Genomic DNA, 24904 nt, shown 5'->3' with positions numbered 1-24904 from the left:
AATTCTGAATGTAGAGCCTGCCTCCTCCTATGTAGAGTCTCGCTTGGTAGTCTGGCGTGTTCTTCATCTATTTTAGTAATTTCGCTTTTTATCTCTGCTACTTTCTTCGCTTCGGATTTATTTCTGTGGGAAAGATATGAGATAATCTGACCTCTTAAGAAGGCCTTAAGAGTTTCCCAGAGTATTCCTGCAGAGATCTCGGGGGATGTATTTGTCTCTAGAAAGAATTTGATTTGTTTGGATATAAATTCTGTACAATTCTCGTCAGCTAATAGAAGCGGGTGTATGGGGCTTAGTAATTTCAGCTCCAAGATCATAGGTGCATGGTCCGAAATAACAATAGCATCGTATTTACAAGATTTAATCTTAGGCAAGTAGTTATTGTCTATAAAGAAGTAATCAATCCTTGAGTAACAATGATGTACTGGTGAGTAGAAAGAATATGTTCTTGAATTTGGGTTTAAAAACCTCCAGGGATCTGATAAGTTGTGATCAGTTATAAACTCTGTAATTATCTTTGCGGTGTTAGTTGCCGTTCCCCCTGTGGAGGAAGTCCTATCTAAAAGTGGATTTAGAACACAATTGAAGTCCCCAGCCATTATAACTTTATTAGTGTTCAGATTGGGAATGGATAAATTTTGTATAAATTCCTTATCATCAACATTAGGTGCATAAACATTTATCAAAATCATTTTACAGTTAGATAAGTCTCCCATGACCATTACATATCTCCCTTCAGGATCCAATACTACATCTGATGCTACAAATGGTACTGTTCTATGTATGAGAATTCCCACCCCTGTAGTTTTCTTCGTAAAACTAGAATGGAACATTTGACCAGTCCAGTCTTTTGCAGCCGGGACTGATCCTTGCTTAGTAAGTGGGTTTCCTGTAAAAATACTATTTTAGCATTTAGACCTGTTAGGTGAGAAAGTACTTTCTTTCTCTTTAATTCATGATTCAGGCCTTTAACATTCCAGCTTACGAAGTTAACTGTCCCATCATGGAGGCACTGATTCTGAGTTTTTGATGTCATTTTATAGTCTTAACTGGAAGTGAGATAGTTTAGGTCTTAATTTCCTATTTCCCCAAGAGTTGTTGCCATGCAGCTTATTATTACGTTGATAGTTATAATTATAAAGATTGAGAGGATAGATTAGGTATTGATCAAGCCTGCTCTCTTTCAAACCACCCTCCCTTTTTGCCTCCCCAAGTGAGGCTAAAACCCACTTCACGCAGTCCCAGTCCTCTGACATACCCAGAGACAGAGCACGTCCAAAGCACAACAAGCCCCCATGCAGTGGCGCTTTATGGTTAAAAGATAGAGATATCTGTTACTAACATAGTCTTTAAAAGAGAGAGAAAAAAAAAAAAGATTTTGCACTTAAAATATATATATAGTCTTCAGCAATTTTAGTTCATTAAGATGATACCCCCAGATAATAAACCTGGATGATGGTGTTAAAGATGTGTCCAAAATAAGCATAACATGTCTTAATGCAGTAATAGCAATAACAGTAAACTAAGGGTATGATATTGATATATATATATATATATACAGTGGTGTGAAAAACTATTTGCCCCCTTCCTGATTTCTTATTGTTTTGCATGTTTGTCACACAAAATGTTTCTGATCATCAAACACATTTAACCATTAGTCAAATATAACACCTCATAGCATCTCAATTGGATTCAGGTCAGGACTTTGACTAGGCCACTCCAAGGTCTTCATTTTGTTTTTCTTCAGCCATTCAGAGGTAGATTTGCTGGTGTGTTTTGGGTCATTGTCCTGTTGCAGCACCCAAGATTGCTTCAGCATGACCTTAAAAAGGCGGTTCATGCTAGAAAACCCTCAAATAAAGCTGAATTACAACAATTCTGCAAAGATGAGTGGGCCAAAATTCCTCCAGAGCTGTAAAGACTCATTGCAAGTTATCGCAAGCTTGATTGCAGTTATTGCTGCTAAGTGTGGCCCAACCAGTTATTAGGTTCAGGGGGCAATTACTTTTTCACACAGGGCCATGTAGGTTTGGATTTTTTTCTCCTAAATAATAAAACCATCATTTAAAACTGCATTTTGTGTTTACTTGTGTTAAATTTGATTAATGGTTAAATGTGTTTGATGATCAGAAACATTTTGTGTGACAAACATGCAAAACAATAAGAAATCAGGAAGGGGGCAAATAGTTTTTCACACCACTGTGTGTGTGTATATATATATATATATATATATATATATATATATATATATATATATATATGTATGTATGTATGTATGTATGTATGTATGTATGTATGTATGTATGTATGTGTGTGTATATATATATATATATATATGTGTGTGTGTATGTGTATATATATATGTATGTATGTGTGTGTGTGTGTGTGTATGTGTATATATATATATGTGTGTGTGTGTGTGTGTGTGTGTGTGTATGTATATATATATGTATGTATGTGTGTGTGTATGTGTATATATATATATATGTATATATATGTATATATGTATATATATGTACAGTGGTGTGAAAAACTATTTGCCCCCTTCCTGATTTCTTATTCTTTTGCATGTTTGTCACACAAAATGTTTCTGATCATCAAACACATTTAACCATTAGTCAAATATAACACAAGTAAACACAAAATGCAGCTTTTAAATGATGGTTTTTATTATTTAGGGAGAAAAAAATCCAAACCTACATGGCCCTGTGTGAAAAGTAATTGCCCCTGAACCTAATAACTGGTTGGGCCACCCTTAGCAGCAATAACTGCAATCAAGCGTTTGCGATAACTTGCAATGAGTCTTTTACAGCTCTGGAGGAATTTTGGCCCACTCATCTTTGCAGAATTGTTGTAATTCAGCTTTATTTGAGGGTTTTCTAGCATGAACCCCCTTTTTAAGGTCATGCCATAGCATCTCAATTGGATTCAGGTCAGGACTTTGACTAGGCCACTCCAAAGTCTTCATTTTGTTTTTCTTCAGCCATTCAGAGGTGGATTTGCTGGTGTGTTTTGGGTCATTGTCCTGTTGCAGCACCCAAGATCGCTTCAGCTTGAGTGGACGAACAGATGGCCGGACATTCTCCTTCAGGATTTTTGGTAGACAGTAGAATTCATGGTTCCATCTATCACAGCAAGCCTTCCAGGTCCTGAAGCAGCAAAACAACCCCAGACCATCACACTACCACCACCATATTTTACTGTTGGTATGATGTTCTTTTTCTGAAATGCTGTGTTCCTTTTCGCCAGATGTAGCGGGACATTTGCCTTCCAAAAAGTTCAACTTTTGTCTCATCAGTCCACAAGGTATTTTCCCAAAAGTCTTGGCAATCATTGAGATGTTTCTTAGCAAAATTGAGACGAGCCCTAATGTTCTTTTTGCTTAACAGTGGTTTGCGTCTTGGAAATCTGCCATGCAGGCCGTTTTGCCCAGTCTCTTTCTTATGGTGGAGTCGTGAACACTGATCTTAATTGAGGCAAGTGAGGCCTGCAGTTCTTTAGACGTTGTCCTGGGGTCTTTTGTGACCTCTCGGATGAGTCGTCTCTGCGCTCTTGGGGTAATTTTGGTCGGCCGGCCACTCCTGGGAAGGTTCACCACTGTTCCATGTTTTTGCCATTTGTGGATAATGGCTCTCACTGTGGTTCGCTGGAGTCCCAAAGCTTTAGAAATGGCTTTATAACCTTTACCAGCCTGATAGATCTGAATTACTTCTGTTACTTCCTATTGAAGTGATTTCTTGATTGAAACAGGTGTGGCAGTAATCAGGCCTGGGGGTGGCTACGGAAATTGAACTCAGGTGTGATACACCACAGTTAGGTTATTTTTTAACAAGGGGGCAATTACTTTTTCACATTGGGCCATGTAGGTTTGGATTTTTTTCTCCCTAAATAATAAAAGCCATCATTAAAAAACTGCATTTTGTGTTTACTTGTGTTATATTTGACTAATAGTTAAATGTGTTTGATGATCAGAAACATTTTGTGTGACAAACATGCAAAAGAATAAGAAATCAGGAAGGGGGCAAATAGTTTTTCACACCACTGTATATATATATATATATATGTATATATGTATATATATGTATATATATGTGTATATATATATATATATATATATATATATATATATATATATATATAATATATGGATGTATATACAGATATGGATGTATATATATATAGATCTTTGCTTGTTCAGCTGCTGACTTGCTCCTGCTGTCGTGCTGCGTGATCTGCATCTTGTGCGGCGCTTCGACCATTTAAAAGCCTGTACAGCAGCTGTCCTACTCTTTGTCTCTTATTTCTGGCCCCAGGTATGGTTAAATCTCTTGGCACAGTCTTGTCTTGCGGGATATGAGTCCTTTATATTTTTTTTGTTTGTAATTTAAAAATGGAATAAGAATCTGAAAATATAATATCAGCACATTAAAGTTCAATAAATTCTGAAAAGAATGATACCAAACATATATATGTAGGTTTTAAAATAAGCCTGATTTAAAGCATGACAAAACGCGTCACATAAAATCGTTGCACTTTTAGGCTTAGGATTTTATATATAATAGGGGGCTCAGCCAACCCCCGGGTTTGGTTAACTGGATATACAATTAAAAGAGATTATTTTCATTTCATTCATTTTATTTCTTGATATTTGCCAGTGATAGAGCTGTAGTGAGTGAGAATGGGGCTGCTAGTGCCGTGCTGCATGATCATTTAAAAGCCTGTACAGTAGCTGCTGCTGCTTGTGATGTGCTGCGTGATCTGTATGTTGCACTGCATGACGATCATTTAAATGCCTGTACAGCAGCTGTCCTTTATGCCAGCTGCTGCTTGTTCCGTGCTGCATGATCTGCATGTTGCGCTGTGCATCGTTCATTTAAAAGCCTGTACAGCATCTGCTGTTGTTTGTGACGTGCTGCGTGATCTGTATGTTGCACTGCGTGATGATCATTTAAATGCCTGTAGAACAGCTGTCCTTTTGTCTCACTTCTTTGTCTTGTGGGACGTTAAAGTGTCTCCAAGAAATTGTTTGTAAGTAGGGCATGATGTGCAAGTCGTCTCCCAGGACTTCAAAGTGTCTTCCGTGCAAGTAGTCTCACGGGACTTCAAAGTGTCTTCTGAAAAGATGTGAGAAGACCTGCCGTACATGTGAACTTTTGTCACTGTCCTGCTCCACTGACAGACTGAGGAGATCGTTCCTCCCCCACACTATGCGACTCTTCAGTTCCACCCGGGGGAGTAAATGCTAACATTAATTTTATTTAAATTTTTTTCATTTTTATTACTATTTAATTTAATATTGTTTCTTTGTATCAGTATACTGCTGCTGGATTATGTGAATTTCCCCTTGGGATTAATAAAGTATCTATCTATCTATCTACCTTACCAACATTTTTGAATTCTTTACAACGTTCTACTTTGTCATGTACTCTTTGTCCTATATTTCCGGCCCTGGGTGTGGTTAAATATCTTTCTCATGGGACGTATAACGCTGCATGCGTTGTAAAGGGAGGGGGATAGGAAGGGGCTGAATGCACGGTAAGGAGTTGCAGTCAGATCAGCTGCTGTCTTGCTGCTGTTGCTGGCGAGCTGCGTGTTCTGCTTGAAGCGCTGCATGTCGATCATTTAAAAGCCTGTACAGCAGCTGTCCTTTTGCCACTTCGTGTCTCTGCCGCTCGCATTGCAAATGCTGGGGGCTGAACACACGCTAAGGAGATGCGATCGGATCAGCTGCTGTCGTGCTGCTGGCGAGCCATGTGTTTTGTTTGTCGCGCTGCATGTCGATCATTTAAAAGCCTGTACAGCAGCTGTCCTTTTGTCTCACTGCCTTGTCTCACGTAACGTCAAAGTGTCTTCCGAGAGGATCTCGTCTCGTCTCCCTTGACTCCCTCCCAAGATTTTTTTTATAATATAGAGAGATATATAGAGTAGATATGTATATATGTATACAGCATATACAGTGTATATGTATATACAGTGGGATGCAAAAGTTTGGGCAACCTTGTTAATAGTCATTATTTTCCTGTATAAATCGTTGATTGTTACACTAAAAAATGTCAGTTAAATATATCATATAGGAGACACACACAGTGATATTTGAGAAGTGAAATGAAGTTTATTGGATTTACAGAAAGTGTGCAATAATTGTTCAAACAAAATCAGACAGGTGCATACATTTGGGCACCACAAAAAAGAAATGAAATCAATATTTAGTAGATCCGCCTTTTGCAGAAATTACAGCCTCTAAACGCTTCCTGTAGGTGCCAATGAGAGTCTGGATTGTGGTTGAAGGTATTTTGGACCATTCCTCTTTACAAAACATCTCTAGTTCATTCAGGTTTGATGGCTTCCAAGCATGGACAGCTCTCTTTAACTCACACCACAGATTTTCAATTTTATTCAGGTCTGGGGACTGAGATGGCCATTCCAGAACGTTGTACTTGTCCCTCTGCATGAATGCCTTAGTGGATTTTGAGCGGTGTTTCGGGCCAGTGTCTTGTTGAAAGATCCAGCCCCGGGCGCAGCTTCAGCTTTGTCACCGATTCCTGGACATTGGTCTCCAGAATCTGCTGATACTGAGTGGAATCCATGCGTCCCTCAACTTTGACAAGATTCCCAGTCCCTGCACTTGCCACACAGCCCCACAGCATGATGGAACCACCACCATATTTTACTGTAGGTAGCAGGTGTTTTTCTTGGAATGCTGTGTTCTTTTTCCTCCATGCATAACGCCCCTTGTTATGCCCAAATAACTCAATTTTAGTTTCATCAGTCCACAGTACCTTATTCCAAAATGAAGCTGGCTTGTCCAAATGTGCTTGAGCATACCTCAAGCGGCTCTGTTTGTGCTGTGGGTGGAGAAAAGGCTTCCTCTGCTTCACTCTCGCATACAGCATCTCCTTGTGTAAAGTGCGCCGAATGGTTGAACGATGCACAGTGACTCCATCTGCTGCAAGATGATGTAGGTCTTTGGTGCTGGTCTGTGGGTTGACTCTGACTGTTCTCACCATTCGTCGCTTCTGTCTATGCGAAATCTTTCTTGGTCTGCCACTTCGAGCCTTAACTTGAACTGAGCCATGTGGTCTTCCATTTCCTCAATATGTTCCTAACCATGGAAACAGACAGCTTTCTGTATCCTTCCCCTAAACCATGATGGTGAACAGTTTTTGTCTTCAGGTCATTTGAGAGTTGTTTTGTGACCCCCATGTTGCTACTCTTCAGAGAAAATTATAGGAGGAGGGAAACTTACAATTGACCCCCTTAAATACTCTTTCTCATTATAGGATTCACCTGTGTATGTAGATCAGGGGTCACTGAGCTTACCAAGCCAATTTGAATTTAATTAGTTGTAAAAGTTTTGGAATCAATAAAATCACAACGGTGCCCAAATTTATGCACCTGCCTGATTTTGTTTGAACAATTATTGCACACTTTCTGTAAATCCAATAAACTTCATTTCACTTCTCAAATATCACTGTGTGTGTCTCCTATATGATATATTTAACTGACATTTTTTATCGTAACAACCAACGATTTATACAGGAAAATAATGACTATTAACAAGGTTGCCCAAACTTTTGCATCCCACTATATATGTATATACAGTATATGTATATGTATATGTGTGTGTGTTGCCAGATTAAAATGCTAGCAGAAAGTTGGATTAAACCCCAAACTGAAACACTATAAAGGCATGATTTATCCATTTAAGTATGAATCCATATGCTACCCTATGACAATCATTGACTGTAGTTACACAGACCCTTTTATTTAGATTGAAAACAACGTCCTCTGAAATATTGCAATCAGTGGTGTTTCAAATGTAGTGGTACAGGAATTTACTCCAACCATTTTCTTTACTAAAAGCCAGTTATTACTGTAATGAAACCCAATATTTAAACCTGTGGTGTGATAATGCTCTTATTATATCACATCAAACATGTTTACTTTTGTTATTATTATTTTTCTAAGAACATCATCCAAATGTTTTGCTGTGTGGCAAAGATAAGCATATTTTAGCCTTCACTTTAATTTTTTTTAATTTGTGCAATAGATACAGTGTGATAAACACCCAAAGAAATAAGAATTATGTACTGTATATGGTTAGCTATTAGTTCATTTTCCATCTCATTTGATTAATTTTTTCTTAAGTGACAGAAGGAAATCTGGTTTAATGATTTCAGTTTGCATCCCACTATTTGTCTTACATTTAAAACACATTTCAATTTGACTTTATGGAAAAAACATCAATATTAAAGCAGAATTTGTACAGTTTTCTATATGGTTAGCTTCAGTAGGTTTTGTGAACATCTCTTCTATTTGTCCACAAATTTAATTCTGTACCAAAGTCTCATGTTTATGTTTTGTCACATTGCTTTTTAACATTTTGTGATCTCTATCGAGAATTTCTACATGTATTTTACTGGAGAAGATTTCTAATTACTTAAAATCACTTCCAGAAAATGTATTTATGTCTCTTTTTATTATTTTAAAAAAGTTGATTTAAAGGCTGGTACATACTAAACCAATGTTCACCAAGTATCTTACATTCTGTGATACCTGGGCCACATTAAGTAGGACATCCTTGACATTACATATCAATATGTTTTTATTGACAGGTTTGAAAATATGACACTGTGAAATTCTGTTTCCTTCTATTCCCCTAAAATGATCTATCCAGTTTGCTGTATGTTTTTACGACATGGTGTACATATATAGGGTTTTAGTCTTTTTTCATTAGTTTTAATAAATTGTTCACTGTCAATGAAAGTGGAGGAAATGCAGCAGCATTTTAGATAGTGTTTTGTCTGTAGTAATGAAACATTGTCAAGTCAATATTTTGTTTGCTGAAAATAATTACATGCTTTTTTATGCTTTTTGCATTGTTTCATTTGGACTTGCAACCTTCAGAGAGTAAGTGTATACTATTAACTATTTTTAAACAATTACTTTCATTAAAATGATTTTTTTATCTAATATGGCATGTATAACTAAGAAAATTACATTCACTAATTTTTAATCATGAATTAGGCTTTAACAAGATCTGCTTAAACAATGAACGCTTTAGAGTATCATTTAGTTACTAGAATTAGGTGAATTGTAATAATTAATATGCTATTTGAAATAATAATTAATGTTTGTCTAACACGTCATTTTAAGAAATTACTGAATAGAAAAATAATGATCTGAAACTGAATATGTGGAATAAAGACTATAGCCGGCTACTAATGTTAACATGGTAGTGTTAAAATGCATGCAGCTATAAATCTAAAGAGATTATAATAATTTGTCAATTAACATCAGATTGACCTGAAAATCATTTTCTTCAGTGTGATTATTAGTAATAAAAATGTATTCATGTATTTTGTTATTAGTAAAGTTTGTTTGTAGTTTCTTATACTACACTATTTTTTTTTTTTGCAGAGGTTCATTACTTGTATTGTTCAATACAATATTTACTGCATTATTTATCCAATACCTCAATCTTTCCTGTTGCAAGATATTTGCTTAACAACTGCACTGAAATAAAAACAACACATACATTTGATGCATAGACTGATAAGCTTCCTATCTCAATCACTACTCTAATTATTTCTATAAGCTATAGTTTTTGTGATAATAATGTCTGCGGCCTAATTATCTCTGTTATAAACCTGGAAGTTCTTCTTTTTTGTGAAAAGAAATAAAAATATTAGAAATCTTAAAACTGAATACAGTAGTTATGTTTGTAGACTGAATGCTAATCCCACTATCGGATACAATTTATGTAATAAGACAGTTCTTTCACCAAAATTGGAAGAGTGTTTTTAATTGCCCTATGATATTGACAAGAAAGAAAACAAAATAGGAAACATTTAATAATAGCTGGTAATGATTGCTGCATTGTTAAAGAAAGATGAAAATCAATAGTACTGAAATATGAACGGTCTAATTAGTGTCTCTAATGAAACTTCAGTAGATTAAATATTGAATCTTTTGCTGAGAAATAAATGTTTAGAGCAATAGAGAAGACATGTTCCAGCAGGAAAGTTTATTTCAGAATTTGAGCCTTGATGCTAAAAATGCTGTGTTTCACAATAGTTCTGTATGTTCTTGGAATTTTTAGGAGATCTAAATCTTGTGACCTCAGACTATGAACTGGAACCTAGACGTTATTTAGTTTTGCTTAGTAAGAGGGACTGAAGCCATTTAAAGCTTTTTATGTTAGAAGGATTTTGATGCCACAGTGTTTATGGCCATGTATAATAGTTTAATATCCTTTCAGTGGCATTTAAAAATTTTTCCAGACTAGAAACAGAAAGATGTGGACATAGATGTTTTTGGAATAGAGCTGTACATGGATTAAGTTTTCTTAATGTTTTATTGTAATTTCTTAGCTGATACAAACACATCTTCAAAGGTATAGTAATATAAGTACTAATTGGTAATCAAAGTTAAAACTCATATTTTGTGTTCTACAAAATTAATATTCTGGCTTTCCAAGGTAAACCTTAAAACATATATGTTGTTACTGCCTGCAGCATATCCCGCTTCTTTTTCTATGTTTAAAGACATTCACTTGTCATTTATCCAGTGTTTAACTTGATGAAGCAAATAATTCAAGATCCAGTTGAGTAGTCATTATTTGGTTTAATGAATAGGTAGCTGAAAGTCATCTGTATAATATATATAATGTTAAGTGTTGATTGTCTGTCACGCAAAAACTCTTGCACCCTTGGCCCCTGAAGCTTCAACTTAGTCTCAATTGACAATCCTCGAACAACCAGAGGAGATGCAGCCACATGCCTGGCATGGAAGCAGAACATAGACATGGGCATTTGACAGGAAGCATGACAAATTGCATGAAAAATTGTGATGAATGCTGACAATCAGGCACATTACACAAACACTGGCAGTTTCCTGTGCAAACTTGAACTCTAATCCCAAAAAGAAGTTATATGCACCGACTGATATGGCAAGAGAATATTGTACATTCCAAAAAGAGAGATCAGCCTAAATTTCCACAGAAAATGCAAGAATAAACAATTTAGAACTTGAGAGCTTGAAAAGTACCTCCTTACTGCTTTTACAAAACACTAGAGCCGTTATTACACATAGTACTTTGTACATTTGATGAGCACTACTTAATTACTAAAACAGACTATAACTTCCACATGAAGTGAAAGACATCACTACTTACAACACATATGCAATATCAAAAGCTCCTTATCATTTCCATCCATGGGACCCTCTGTGCTAATTCCCCGGGACATGGTGCCTATGGGGTCACAATTCATAATCTTGTTTATCATAGTGGCCAGTTAAGTTCAAGAAGTAAAAATTTGCAGTACTTCCAAACCGATTTTAGACAAACCTAATGACATTATAATGTTCCAGTGTGACAGGCTGTTGCTAATGTCTTCACTTCAAATAATGGGCAAACACCACCTCAAACAGATCTAGTCATTTACTCCAAAGAAGACAAACCCTGACCCCTATCCATTTTAAGCCCTCGTGTTGATCCAATTGTTTTCCACTCCCTTTTACTTGAGGACTGGAGGTCCACATGTTCCACTAAGTTATCCAGGACTGTGGAGTTAAAGTTGGAGACAATTATTGGGATACTGGAGTCAGAGTTGGTGAAAATGTATTGACTTTTGCTAAATAAAAATTGTTATTTAATGTGTTAAAATTTCCAGTTTTCACATATACTAATTCAAATAAGCTATTTTTTTCTTCTAGCCTTTTGATACAAATACATCATCTTTTGTAATTTTGTAAGTTTTTTTCTTTTGTTTAATGTTTGTAAGTTCTTAATAAATATTGTAAAAAAAAGCTATAATGGCATCACTACAGTCTTTAAACCCAAACTATAACAGGTTAGGGTGCTAAAATGATGATGATTCATGCTGATAGTGATAAAATGCTTTATATCTTGTATGTTGTGTGCTTGAGTCAAGATAGATAAATAGATAGATACTTTGAGTATTAGAGTGATAAAAATGCAGTTATAACAGACAATAACTTTGTATAATGTTAACATTTACCAACCCCCCAGGTGGAATTGAAGAGTCGCATAGTGTAGGGAAGGAACGATCTCCTCAGCAGGACAGTGACAGCAGTCTGTCACTGAAGCTGTGCCTTTGTCTGGAGATGATCCTGTTCAGTGGATGCAGTGGATTCTCCATGATTGACAGGAGCCTGCTCAGTGCCCGTCGCTCTGCCACGGATGTCAAACTGCTCAGCTCCATGCCTACAATAGAGCCTACCTTCCTCACCAGATTATCCAGGCGTGAGGCATCCCTCTTCTTTATACTGCCTCCCCAGCACACCACCGCGTAAAAGAGGGCGCTTGCCACAACCGTCTATTGCAGATGTTGAAGGACACCAGCCTTCTAAGGAAGTATAGTCGGCTCTGTCCTCTCTTGCACAGAGAATCAGTATTGGCAGTCCAGTCCAATTTATCATCCAGCTGCACTCCCAGGTATTTATAGGTCTGCACCCTCTGCACAGAGTCACCTCTGAGGATCACGGGGTCAGTGAAGGGCCGGGACCTCCTAAAATCCACCACCAGCTCCTTGGTTTTGCTGGTGTTCAGTTGTAGGTGGTTTGAGTCGCACCATTTAAAAAAAGTCCTTGATTAGGTTTTTATACTCCTCCTCCTCCTTCCCACTCCTGATGCAGCCCACAATAGCAGTGTCGTCAGTGAACTTTTGCACGTGGCAGGACTCAAAGTTGTGTTTGAAGTCCAATGTACAGTATATAGGCTGAACAGGACCAGAGAAAGTACAGTCCCCAGCGACGCTCCTGTGTTGCTGACCACAATGTCAGACCTGAAGTTTCCTAGACGCACATACTGAGGTCTGTCTGTAAGATAGTCCATGATCCATGTCACCAGGTATGAATCTACTCCCATCTCTGTCAGCCTGTCCCTAAGGAGCAGAGGTTGGATGGTGTTGAAGGCACTAGAGAAGTCCAGAAACATAATTCTTACAGCACCATTGCCTCTGTTCAATTGGGAGATGGATCAGTGTAGCATATAGATGATGGCATCCTTCGCTCCCACCTTCTCCTGGTATGCGAACTGCAGAGGGTTGAGGGCATGGCGGACCTGTGGCCTCAGGTGTGAAGCAGCAGCCGCTCCATGATCTTCATCACATGTGACGTCAGAACGACAGGCCGGAAGTCATTAAGCTCACTAGGACGTGATACCTTTGGGACAGGGGTGATACACAATGTTTTCCAAAGCCTCGGGACTCTCCACTTGTGGTAATGTGCCTTACTGGCATTACCAGTAATTAAATAAAATTAGTTAAGCGTCCTCTGCCATGTAAAGAGGGAGTCTTTTGTTTGAGGAAAAAAGGTATAAAGAAAGGAAACTTACCTTTTTTCATTTATATAGTGCAGTCAGACGTCTTCGCTGACGATATTAGCGTCTTTTGGGGAGTGTCACGGCGGGTCTCATGCAGACTGGAGAGACAGCCTTGCCATTGACTGGCCGGGATGGCGTTGTCAGTCCTCCACTCACTGCGTGTGCCTCCTGCGACACCGTAACTCTAAAGTAGCAAAAGAAAGTGTGAAGCGCCTTAATATTATTTAACCCGGGTTAGCATGGGGATCCCGTATTCATAGTTGTCTGAGCTGTAGCTCAGGGGAAGGAGAAAATATGGAAAAATGCTTACGTTCACTTAAGGCATTAAGTGCAGTCTGCATGTGAAAAGCCGGCACAGATATACGCGCGCGCGTGCGCCGTCTGCTCGATTTTTATAGTAATTATATGGGAAAGTAGACGCCGCTTTTCGCAAACGCGTTCATGTCATCGTGTACCCCGGGAGGGATGACGTACGGCGGTTTAATTGGTCAGTGTAGGGGCGCCGAATACAAAAGGGAATCGTGGCCTCTAGAGGGGGTCCTTTCTGACTAGTTCGTCTTGGAGGAAGGTACTGTACTTGGTAGATCTGCGTCTTAGAAGTTACCAAGCATTACGGCTTGTGCATTGTTTTTGTAAATATTTTTTCATATAAATATCTCTTGATTAACTTTGGTGGAGGTATTTATTGGGTTGTGGTTAGTGGTGCACTGTTTATTTTTGTATATACACTTTTTCTGTATTTTGAATATTTTTGGGTGAATTCTGTATTATACACTGTTTGGAGGAACAGCTTCCTGACTTGGATCGCTGTGGAGGAAGACCGCTTCACCTTTTGCTTTGTGTGTATATATATATGGATTCCACTAGTTTGTGTGCAGTATTCTTTTTCTTTTGGGACTTTCAAGAAGCACTGTAAATACTGTATACAGTAATCCCTCCTCGATCGCGGGGGTTGCGTTCCAGAACCCCCCGCAGTAGACAAAAATCCGCGAAGTAGAAACCATATGTTTGTGTAGTTATTTTTATATATTTTAAGCCCTTATAAACTCTCCCACACTGTTAACATTATTAGAGCCCTCTAGACATGAAATAACACCCTTTAGTCAAAAGTTTAAACTGTCCTCCATGACAAGACAGAGATGACAGTTCTTTCTCACAATTAAAAGAATGCAAATAGATCTTCTTCTCTTCAGGAGCAGAGAATTTCAGAGGGAGAGAGAGAGAGAGCGCTCGCAAAGAAAAGCAAACAATCAAAAAATCAATACTTGTGCTTTTAAGTTTGCCGCAGCATTTTTTAGAGGAGCGTTAGTATCTTCTAAGCAAACAGCCTCTGTGCAAACAGCCCCTCTGCTCACATCTCCTCCGTCAGGCGCAGAGAACGTCATAGAGAGATAGCGAGATTAAAGCAACAATCAAAAAAACAATACGTGTGCTTTTGTGCTTTAAAATATGCCGAGCACCGCAATAAAGCGGCATTTTTTTAGAGGAGCGTCAGTATCTTTTAAGCAAACAGCCTCTGTGCAAACAGCCCCTCCGTCAGGCGCAGAGAATGTCAGAGAGGTTGAGAGAGAGGCAGAGACAAGCAAACAATCAAGCTCCATGCGGGATGCATATCTTATAGCATTGAGGAGTTTTAGTTAATATGTAATACATGCTCTGATTGGGTAGCTTCTAAGCCATCCGCCAATAGCGTCCCTATTCAAATCAACAGGACAAACAAACTGAGGAAGCGTGTAGCATAAATTAAAAGACCCACTGTCTGCAGAAACCAGCGAAAAATCTGTGATATATATTTAGATGTGCTTACATTTAAAATCCGCGATAGAGTGAAACCGCGAAGCGCGATATAGCGAGGGATTACTGTATAGTCATTTCTGGGCTCCATTTAATTACTGCTTTAGAGTGTCCTTTGCGGTATTGGACTGTGTATTAATATATATAAATTCCGCAGGACATTATTTTTGATTTTTTTCTTTAAGTGCACTTATAAATTAAACATCACTTTATTCCTCAAAAAACCCAACCCTTTTTGTGTCCGTGTCTCCCTGTCTTATACTATCATCCTGGTCACGCTCGGTCCCACATACTAGACACCTAGAGTGTAGGCTGGTGATTCCAATTCCCACTACACGGGGTGTCACACCCCTGTTCCAGGTTCAGGTTGAAGATGCGCTGTATAGGACTCTCCAACTCCAACGCACAGGCCTTCAGCAGTCGTGGCGATACTCCATCTGGACCCACTGCCTTGCTGGCACAAAGTCTCCTCAGCTCTCTGCTTACCTGGACTGGAACTACAATGTCCATACAGAAGTTGATGTAGTCAGTAGTGCAGCCAACAACCTCCTCAATGTTCTCATTGCAGGATATCCCAATCCGTACTTTCAAAGCAGTCTCTCAGAGCCTGCTCTGCCTCAGGGGACCACTTCCTCAATGAGCGTGTGGTTGTTGGTAGCTCCCTCACTCTTGGTTTGTAGTGAGGCTGAAGCAGAACCAGGTTATGATCTGCTTTCCCAAGCACAGACATCAGGGTGGTGCTGTATGCGTCTTTAACGTTTGCATACAGTAAGTCAATAGTCCTATTTCCCCGGGTGTTAGAATCCACATTCTGAGAGAAGGCAGGTAGTGTTTTGTCCAGCATCACATGGTTAAAATCTCCAGCGATTAGCACAAGTGCCTCAGGGTGCTGTGTTTGTAATTTAGAAACAGCAGAATGGATGATATCACCCACTATCTCCATGTCCACCCAAGGAGGGATGTGAACAATAACAACAATGACGTGTCCAAACTCTCTGGGCAAGTAATAGGGATGCAGACTTCCGGCCAACAGTTCGATGTCCCTGCAGCAAGTGGAGATTTTGACATTTACATGTCCAGAGTTGCACCACCTTGTATTCACATAGAGAGCGAGTCCTCCTCCTTTTCCGCTTCCTGCAGGTGTTTTGTGTCACTGTCTGCTCTAACTGTGCTAAACCCGGGTAGCTGCACGTTAGCATCTGGGATGTCATTTGTTATCCACGTTTCACAAAAACACAACAAACTGCATTCTCTGTAGGTCCTGACATTTTTCACCAGCGCAGCCAGTTCGTCGATCTTATTTGGTAGTGAGTTCACATTTCCCAAGATCACAGAAGGCACCGAAAGCTTGTATCGCCTCTTTCTCGCTAGCCACTTAGCCTTTAGCTTCGCGCCAGCTCCGCTGCCATGATACCGCCTTCTTACCTTGTCGGCTAAATAGGGAACCACGCCGGCACAGGCCTTTGTTCTCAGCGCTTGAAGTTGACTACCTGAATAGATGAGTCTCGACTTATAAAAATACATGTCTAAGTAGTAAAAAAGTAGTAAAAAGTGTCCATGGAATGAGTCCACATAAAAGAAAGTGGTATGAGTGATCAGTGAAATAGAGAAAAATTGAGAAAAAAGGTAAAAAGATGAAGTCATACATGGAGCTGCTGGAAAGGCTGCCTCTCGTGGCGGCACCTGTGTCCAATTACATAGTAATTATACTATCATTCAAACGTTTTGGACCACTTAGATTTTTATGTTTTTGATAGAATTTCTTACATATTTTATCTAGATATCATTAAGTTGATTTTAAAATATAGTCTTTAAGATGAGTAAGGCATTTTTTCCCAAACTACACACTCTGATATTCTTATCCTTGTAAGCTGTTGCCCATCTGGGTACTCTCCTTTTGTTTCTATCCTGGTTAGACCCAGTTCTCCCTTTTCTCTCAAAACAGTACAAGACACCTTTTTACGAAATCTTCAGTTTTTTGGCAGTCTGTCACAAGAAATAACCTTCATTCTGCGAAAAATAGACTAATGTGTTTCTTGAGAAGGCCGATTTTATTTTGGCTATTTTTGAACCCAGGACTGAACTTTAGGAATGGCAGTACCTTGTAATACAAGGAAACAGGAGAACAGGTTTCAGTGGTTTTAATGTACTGTAGTTAGAGAGGTTTCTCTAACAACCAATTAGCATTAACATATGACTAGTTAAGGATAAGCGGAGGGAATTTAACATTAGGACAATGAAAGATCTGCTGCTAAAATGGGGCTTTGCAGCCATACAGTATGTGAAGAATTTTTTAAAAATCTTTCATTTCAAGCAGTAGTAGCCATTATACACATTAGTAATGTCCTGGCTGTATTTTTAAATCAATTTAACGATATCTTGATAAAAAAGCTGTCAGTTTCTATCAAAACATGAACATATCTGGGTGACGTCAAACTTTTGTCTGAGTCGGTAGTACTGTAAATTGAGGAGTCGTAGTCAAAGATTTTGTGTACCGACTCTACAGTTCTGGTGTTATCATACACTAATCTCTTAAAAAGTACTTTTGTGAATTTCCCATTGGGATTAATAAAGTATCTATCTATCTATCTATCTATCTATCTATCTATCTATCTATCTATCTATCTATCTATCTATCTATCTATCTAGCTATCTATCTATCTATCTAAAGAGAGAAAACAGTAAACATTTAGGTACTGATACAAATACTACATCAGTTTTAAAATGAAGAACTGCTATTACATGTCTTCTCATATAGAACACTATTTAAAATGTATGAACTAAACTCTAGTCAATCAGTGGCTCACTTTCTAAGACTATTTTCAAGCCTGCATAATAAAATAGCAGCATCAAAATGTCAAAAGCTGAGTTTAGATTTAATAGCATTTATCTCTGTCAAAAGATACTGGAATGTGATTGACAACATACCTTAAGGCTTTAACTGTAATGTGAGTTTAACCAAAAAGAAGCAACAAACCCCACTTTTAGTGAAAATTGTACATGTCAGCTAGGGTTTTACAGTAATCAGTTTATTTAATTCCTATATCTGTTGCATAGTCTTGAGGTGCAGGTGATTGGTTTCTGTTTTACAAATTAAACATGGAATTTACTATTCTGGTGTTATCTTAAAATTACTAAATTAATGGTTTATACAGATTGACCATCTGTAGTCTTATTATGTCTAGTTTTATTGTTAAACAAATTAAGGCTGATATTTGGGTGGAATTTAATATATTAGGTCAGATTCCTCATTAGTCAAGTTACACAGTGTTTTAAAAAGTTATGAGAATAGTCTCTCATCTATTAATTAGGAATAGCTTTCAGAATGAGATGGATTATTTTCTGTATTATTCTTTTTAACATTATTAGTCAATATTATTTGGTTAACCTGCAATATGGTTCTCCAGGTTTAAGTTATAGTCAAGCTTTTAAGAGCTGATAATTATTATTGTTGATTAGTTTTTTTTCTCAATGCTTTTTAATCTCTATAAATTGAAATATATTTATTACCTCAGTGTTGTTTTTATGCAGTTCTAAATGAAATGTTAATTTAAAGCTATTCACCGAGCGTCATTATATTGTTGTTGTTTTTTATATATAAATAAATCTCAGCATAAAAACATTTCCTTATATGGTACATGTATAGGTAAATGAGCAACATTTATTTCATTCAATTTTATTCTTTTGCTGTCATGAAGGAAAAATGCAGAGCTAGATTGGCAGGACACCCTATGCTTAGCAACTTTTTCAGTCTTAACCTGAGGATTGATGGTTCTAGACTATTCAGTAGATGTAAACCCTCTAGCATGCCCTGAGTAACTCACTTTTACAGCTTTGATATATGTGTATAATTTCGCTAATACAATAGAAACAAGTTAAAAATATTTGAACTAATTGTTCATCACAGGATCTAATTTTATTAAGTATTTTTAATATATAGCATGTGTATATGGTATTACTGTATATATTTTTATCTGTATACTTAGTGTATGTTTTGCCTGTATATGTGTGTTTGTCTAAATGTGCAGTCAGGATCATCAGTTAGAGGCCTCCATGTGATGTTTTTTTCAAGCCCCAGATATCCTGATATAACAAGTTTTTCAATTATGTTTAAATTATGTAGAATTTATTAATGCCAGACATGTATCAAGTTAGACATGTTCAGAAGGTTTGAAAGGGGCTGTCCTGGAGTTTTTGTTAACAAGGCATGCAAAACATGAGAGAAAATTCATGACAAACTTAAGTAGTTCACTTCATTTTTGATGTTTAAGTTACAAAGTCAGAGGGCAGAAGCAGGGCAAGCTGGAGGACTCCACCTCAAAAGTAAGATGTATACAAATGGTTCAAAAGCAGCACTTAGTGAAAAGGGAACAGTTATTCTGGCATCAAACATTGAACGTTCCTACTGTTACTCTGTGAAGTTGACACCATTTAAATATTGTACATTCTGTAACATCACAACTGTGCCACATTATCCTGCCAGCCAGACTGACACCTCCATCACCCAGCTTTAGCTATTCACAGCCAAGGCATGAAAATGATGTTTCACAGATTCAGAAACTTCTCTGTTGATTTTTCAGTAGAAAACTCGGACAAAAAAGTCCTTGAAGCACCGTATTAATACAGTACCACCTAATCAGTGAAGGCTTTATTGAGCTTAGCCTGTATCCATGTAACTTGTGATGGGTTTTTAAAGACACACTTTTCAGTCTATTTATCATTGAATTGATGATTCTCTGTTTCAATTTTCTGCTTAAATAATTGAGACAGAAACATTTTTGCTAGATAATTAATTTAGGTGTGCAGAATGAGTTTTGAATAATTCTTCCTGATTAATCAGTAAAAGTTACCTGATTCAGTATATAGGGGGGTCCAGATCTAATTATGCAATTTTCATTACGGTATACCTTATTAAGTTTATTACATAGAACATCACCCAAAAAATCCCGGACCATTAAGAAGTGTGCAAAGTGACGACATGAAGAATCGTCTTTGTGCCGAATTGGAATCGCCCCGCATAAATCAAAGTCATCCAGATGATCTGGATCTGCATAATTAGATCTGGACCAGCCTGTACATCCAATGTGGATTTTAATAAGAACAAAGATATAAATTTAAATAATGACTGTTACTATTTTGTAATGACAGCAACACCACAATGAATTCAGTGTAACATATGTTTATTTTGTGTAAATATAAATTTGGCAGGTTTGAACTGACTTACTATGTGTAATGTGAATGATTGGATCCGAGTGTCTAAGACTGAATGAAAAAACCTCTCTGCTAAAGTGTGTGTGTGTGTGTTGGGTTTTATGACAGAGGGGACTAGCCTAAAGATTATTTGCTGAGAAGAATTTGGCCCTAGGTGATTTATTTTTTTTGATAACCATTGATATATTGTGTATACAAGTATCTATATTCTTATTTATTTATTTTTAGGAAGTATGTGTGTATGCTACAGTCATCCAACAGTACCTAATAAGGAAGAAGCTTACACAGTAGCTTTCATTCACAGAGGTTTGTTTTTAATCAATATGTCAGTTTTTTCATCTTAAATTTGTACTTTATACAACCCAATCACAATGTCTGAAAGATTATACAGAAAATATAGGGAAATGTGACATTCACAAATTACTATCTTTTTGTTTCAAAAGTATAAGTGCATATGATTTTACATTCTATTAATGGCATAATATTTTACATTAAATAAAAATATAATGGCTCCAATGTAATACTTTCTAATGTAAAGTTATGATTATAAAGTTGCATTTTGTTCCATTAACTGTTACCTTTTTAATAAAAGTGTAAAAATTTAAAATTAATGCTGTTTTTCTATTTTCTTCAATGGTATTCTGTCACACTTTTTAATATTTCCATAGCAGATTCTATTGTGTGCTGTCTGAATTTATGGATAGCCTAAAGTAGTAGTGACACCAACTTATTTCACTTCACATCTTTTATGTGGATTTGCAAAATTATAATCATAATTATGTGGTTTTTTTTCTTGTCCAAGGTTGTAGTAAAACATTCACAGTTTCTTCTGAAATAATGAATTCGCCTAGGCCAAGTCAAGTTTTTTTTGTTAATTTAGGTAAGTTGTAAATACATATTTTATTCATTAATTTAAACACGTTTCTTTCAGAGAGTCAAATTCATATACTTATATTACTAGCTGTGTTAAAATCCGCTGCCTGCAAATTATGATCTTCCAAGATTGCTAGGGAAGAAAACTTAGTTTGACTAGTTATGTGTAAAGTAAAATTTTCTCGTCACTTTGATGATCCTGTTATTAGAGATCACTGGTCTTCTAAAACCAGTGTCTTTCAGCCATCTGCTTTCTTTTAGGTATGGTGTATTTGGCCCTTCTTAATTTTATATCTTAACATTAAAGTACAGAACAGCTGCATTTTAATCATTGTATTAATAATGCAAATTGAAAATTCCGCCCTATATTTAGTTTGTTGGTAAATTAATTTCTTGTGTCCATTGTAAACATTTCTGGTGAAGGAGTAGTTTAAATCAAAAAGGTTTTGGATGTTTATTTTGTACTACTTATTTGATACACTTACCCAATAACAAAAATGTAATATGGTTTTATTATTATTTTTTTTAGAGGAAGTTTAATCGTTTTGATTACATTCCTTAAATGTATTTTTAAGTTATTGCTTGATTATTGCATTTCAGCGTACTGTTGTGCATATTAAAATACGCTAACAAAACAAAATTATCACTTTAATTTGTACCAGTTGGAATAAATATGATCGGTGATAGGGTATCTGCCATACAGGGCTAGTTTCTATCTTACTTTCATTCCCTTCTTAAAACAGCTTTTAAAGCATAAGAAAGCTATTAGAATTACTTTCCTTTTCTCTCTCTATATGTATGTATGTATATATTGCCCACAACACAGAGATTGTGAATGATAATTAGTATATGAAGCCATGCCTTTTAAAGTCAATAGTCAAAATACAGTATATCATACTGTACTATACATCTGTTCTTTTCGTATTTTTTTATTGCTATGGTAAATAACACTTGAATGTATTTTTCATTTTGCAAATTAATGATTGCCTACTTGATGATGCAAAGCTTTTTAATATAAAATCAGAAAAAAGCAGAAGTTTAGAAATATGGTGGTTTTCTTTTTAATACAGCATTGACAGCATTCAGTATTTGAAATAATTTAATCAATAATATTAATTATTTAATTTATTATATATAATTTTTATATTTAATACCTATTTAAACAATATGATTGAGTAAAAAAGAAGATATCCACCTTATGTTTTGTACTGTTTTGTGTAAACCAGGTGCTGTGCTTATTCAGACATTTAATGAGAAGTCATTTAGTATTAAAAAAAGTTCACAGCAAGTAATCACTAAATAGCTAGCCAAACTGCTTTAAATTATTGCATATGTTGTGTACACCTTTAAATAGTAATAGACTGTGGGATTCTCAGAAATTGACTTCTGAGGATGAAAAGCAGCAGAATTCAGGGTTGAACCTAACAAATAATGTTTTTACATGCACACCCTGACTGTTGTCTCTTGGGAACAAAAGAGATTCAGACCTTTTGTGCTACTTTAATACCCGTGCTATTCTGACCTGATTGAGATCTAAAGGGAAAATGTTTTAATACTACTATTAACTAATGTTTTCATGGTTTATTTGTCTTAGGCTGGTTGGAAAGAGACGTGGATGTATTGTGGTAAAAAACAGACACAAGAATAATTAAACAACATGAAAATGAAGTAAAAAAGACTGAATAAAATCAAATTAGAATGTTCTGAGTTGCAACACATTATTTGCCATATGGTAATTTAGACAATCTCATTTATATAGCATCATTAATACAGAGAACTTAAAAACTTGGGAATACTGTAAAAATTAAAACAGTGTTTAAACATGACTGTGGGTGAATATAATATGGGCAGAACATGGCATTAAAAATACAGTACTTTGTAATATGTTGGGGAAACAGATTAATTGAAACCTAAAAGTCAGAAGAGGGTGTGTATAGTTTTTTTTCCATTAATGCACATGTGATACTTGTAAAAGCAGCAGTTGAGGGTATGTGTTCTCAGTCATAATATTACAATAAATGCAAATTGAAGTATACACCTAGGAAGAGATTTAAAGGAGAAAAGTCAAAAATAATTTAATCAACATTTCATCAAGGGTTGTTAAACACACCCTTATTACAGTGAGAAGATATATTGTTATATAACATTTTATAGGCTAACCAGCTTAGGAAAGTCTTCTGGGGTATTAGTTTTAAAAGCCAAATAAGTTAAAGGCTACAGTTTTTGGTTTATATAACTGTCATGCTATGTTTGAGCAAGTATTCATGCAACTAAATTTTTTTGACCCTATACAGTCTTTTAATTTATTAAGGACAGTTTGAAAACTAAACAAAAGTTATACTAGTGAGTGATGATTAAGGATGTCCTTTCCCCCTCATTCACTGGTTAAGTGTTCTGCCTTCACTTTAAGAGTGCAAGTCTTTCTGTTTGTGGAAATACTAACTTGACAATATGTTAAAAAAAATATGTGTTTTGAACAATGTGGGCATACAAATGGATATGGAGGTGAAAGAACAGAAAGAGAAAGAAGAGAAGTCCTGTGTGCTGTTTATTTGACTGTGCTTGTTTACTGTGCTATTTAGGGGGTAAATGACCAGGGAAATTTTACCCAGGCCAAATAAAAAAAAATGTATTGTGCTTGAATTTGTGCCTAGTTCTGTCTATGCCGCGGGTGCAACCCACAGTGGCCACAGGGGATTTATATAGTTAACAGTTACAAGTTTCAATCAACCCATACAAATACAAACATTGTGACCAAGCTAGAAATTATATGTACCAAATTAAACATAATACTGTGACGCCTGGGCATGTACAGCTGCCCTAACCCCAACATAGACAGGCAGGGCACAGTTTTTAGTCCACGCAGCACACAGTTTATTTATATTTGCCTTCACAGCACACAAGGCTCACAGTGCACAACACAGTCCCTGTTCCTGCCAGTCCTTCTGTCTCCACACCTGAAGATCTTTGTCCACTTCCTTCTAACTCAGGCCATTGTATGGTAGTTACTGGCTCTTTTTTATAGGGCACCTGGAAGGAGTCCAGGTGCCGAACGAGCTTCTGTGCTCATAACCCGTGGTCCCGGTGCAAGCCAAGGGGGCTGCCCTCTGCCAGTCCAGGGAAAAAGCGGTCTTGAAAATACTCTCAACTCCGGTCCTTCCATACTCAGGGCATCCCGGCCGGGTAAGGACTCCAGCTGTCCACCACAATACTTGATATATAGATTTCTGTTTTTGTACTCATTGAGATTCAGATTAAGCAGGCCTTTCCTCCTTATTCCATGCCTCTAGGGGTCTGTCATTGTTCATATTACTTCTGAAACCTCTCAGTAAGACTGTAGAGTGATTATACAAAGTACATGAAGGTATTGAATACTCTGAAACATTTCAGAGCTACTCTTGTATTTACAGATGTGTCTGACTATATTTACCTGTTATTTTTTAGGTTCTTAAATGAGATGTTCCGTAGAACCAACTTTCTCAGGGCTAATAGGTCTGCATTTGTTCAATATGTTTGTGTCAACTGACTGGCCATCATACTTGATCCCCGATGTTTCACCAGTTGGTTCATTGAACTTAATTGAACTTTATGGGTTACTTAGCTACCAGGTGCACTGTGACAAACACTAGTCCAAGCATTTGTTCATGAATGATTCCTGCTGTACTTGTAGCAGGTTAG

The 24904-nt window shown here is 36.8% G+C and overlaps 1 protein-coding gene across 2 annotated transcripts in view; it reads left to right on the top strand.

Moving 5' to 3' along the window:
• Positions 1-24904, top strand: part of LOC120533917 (gamma-secretase activating protein) — a 156685-nt gene that overhangs the window by 52812 nt on the left and 78969 nt on the right. The window contains exons 13-15 of one of the 2 annotated variants that reach the window (XM_039761030.1): positions 8908-8910; positions 20582-20659; positions 21156-21233. In XM_039761030.1, the coding sequence (XP_039616964.1) occupies positions 8908-8910; positions 20582-20659; positions 21156-21233 (159 nt within the window). The remainder of the gene's footprint in view (positions 1-8907; positions 8911-20581; positions 20660-21155; positions 21234-24904) is intronic. The other variant, XM_039761032.1, reaches the window with a different exon arrangement.

This window comes from Polypterus senegalus, chromosome 8 (assembly GCF_016835505.1).
Source record: "Polypterus senegalus isolate Bchr_013 chromosome 8, ASM1683550v1, whole genome shotgun sequence".
NCBI lineage: Eukaryota > Metazoa > Chordata > Cladistia > Polypteriformes > Polypteridae > Polypterus > Polypterus senegalus.
This window is presented reverse-complemented; position numbering and strand designations above follow the sequence as displayed.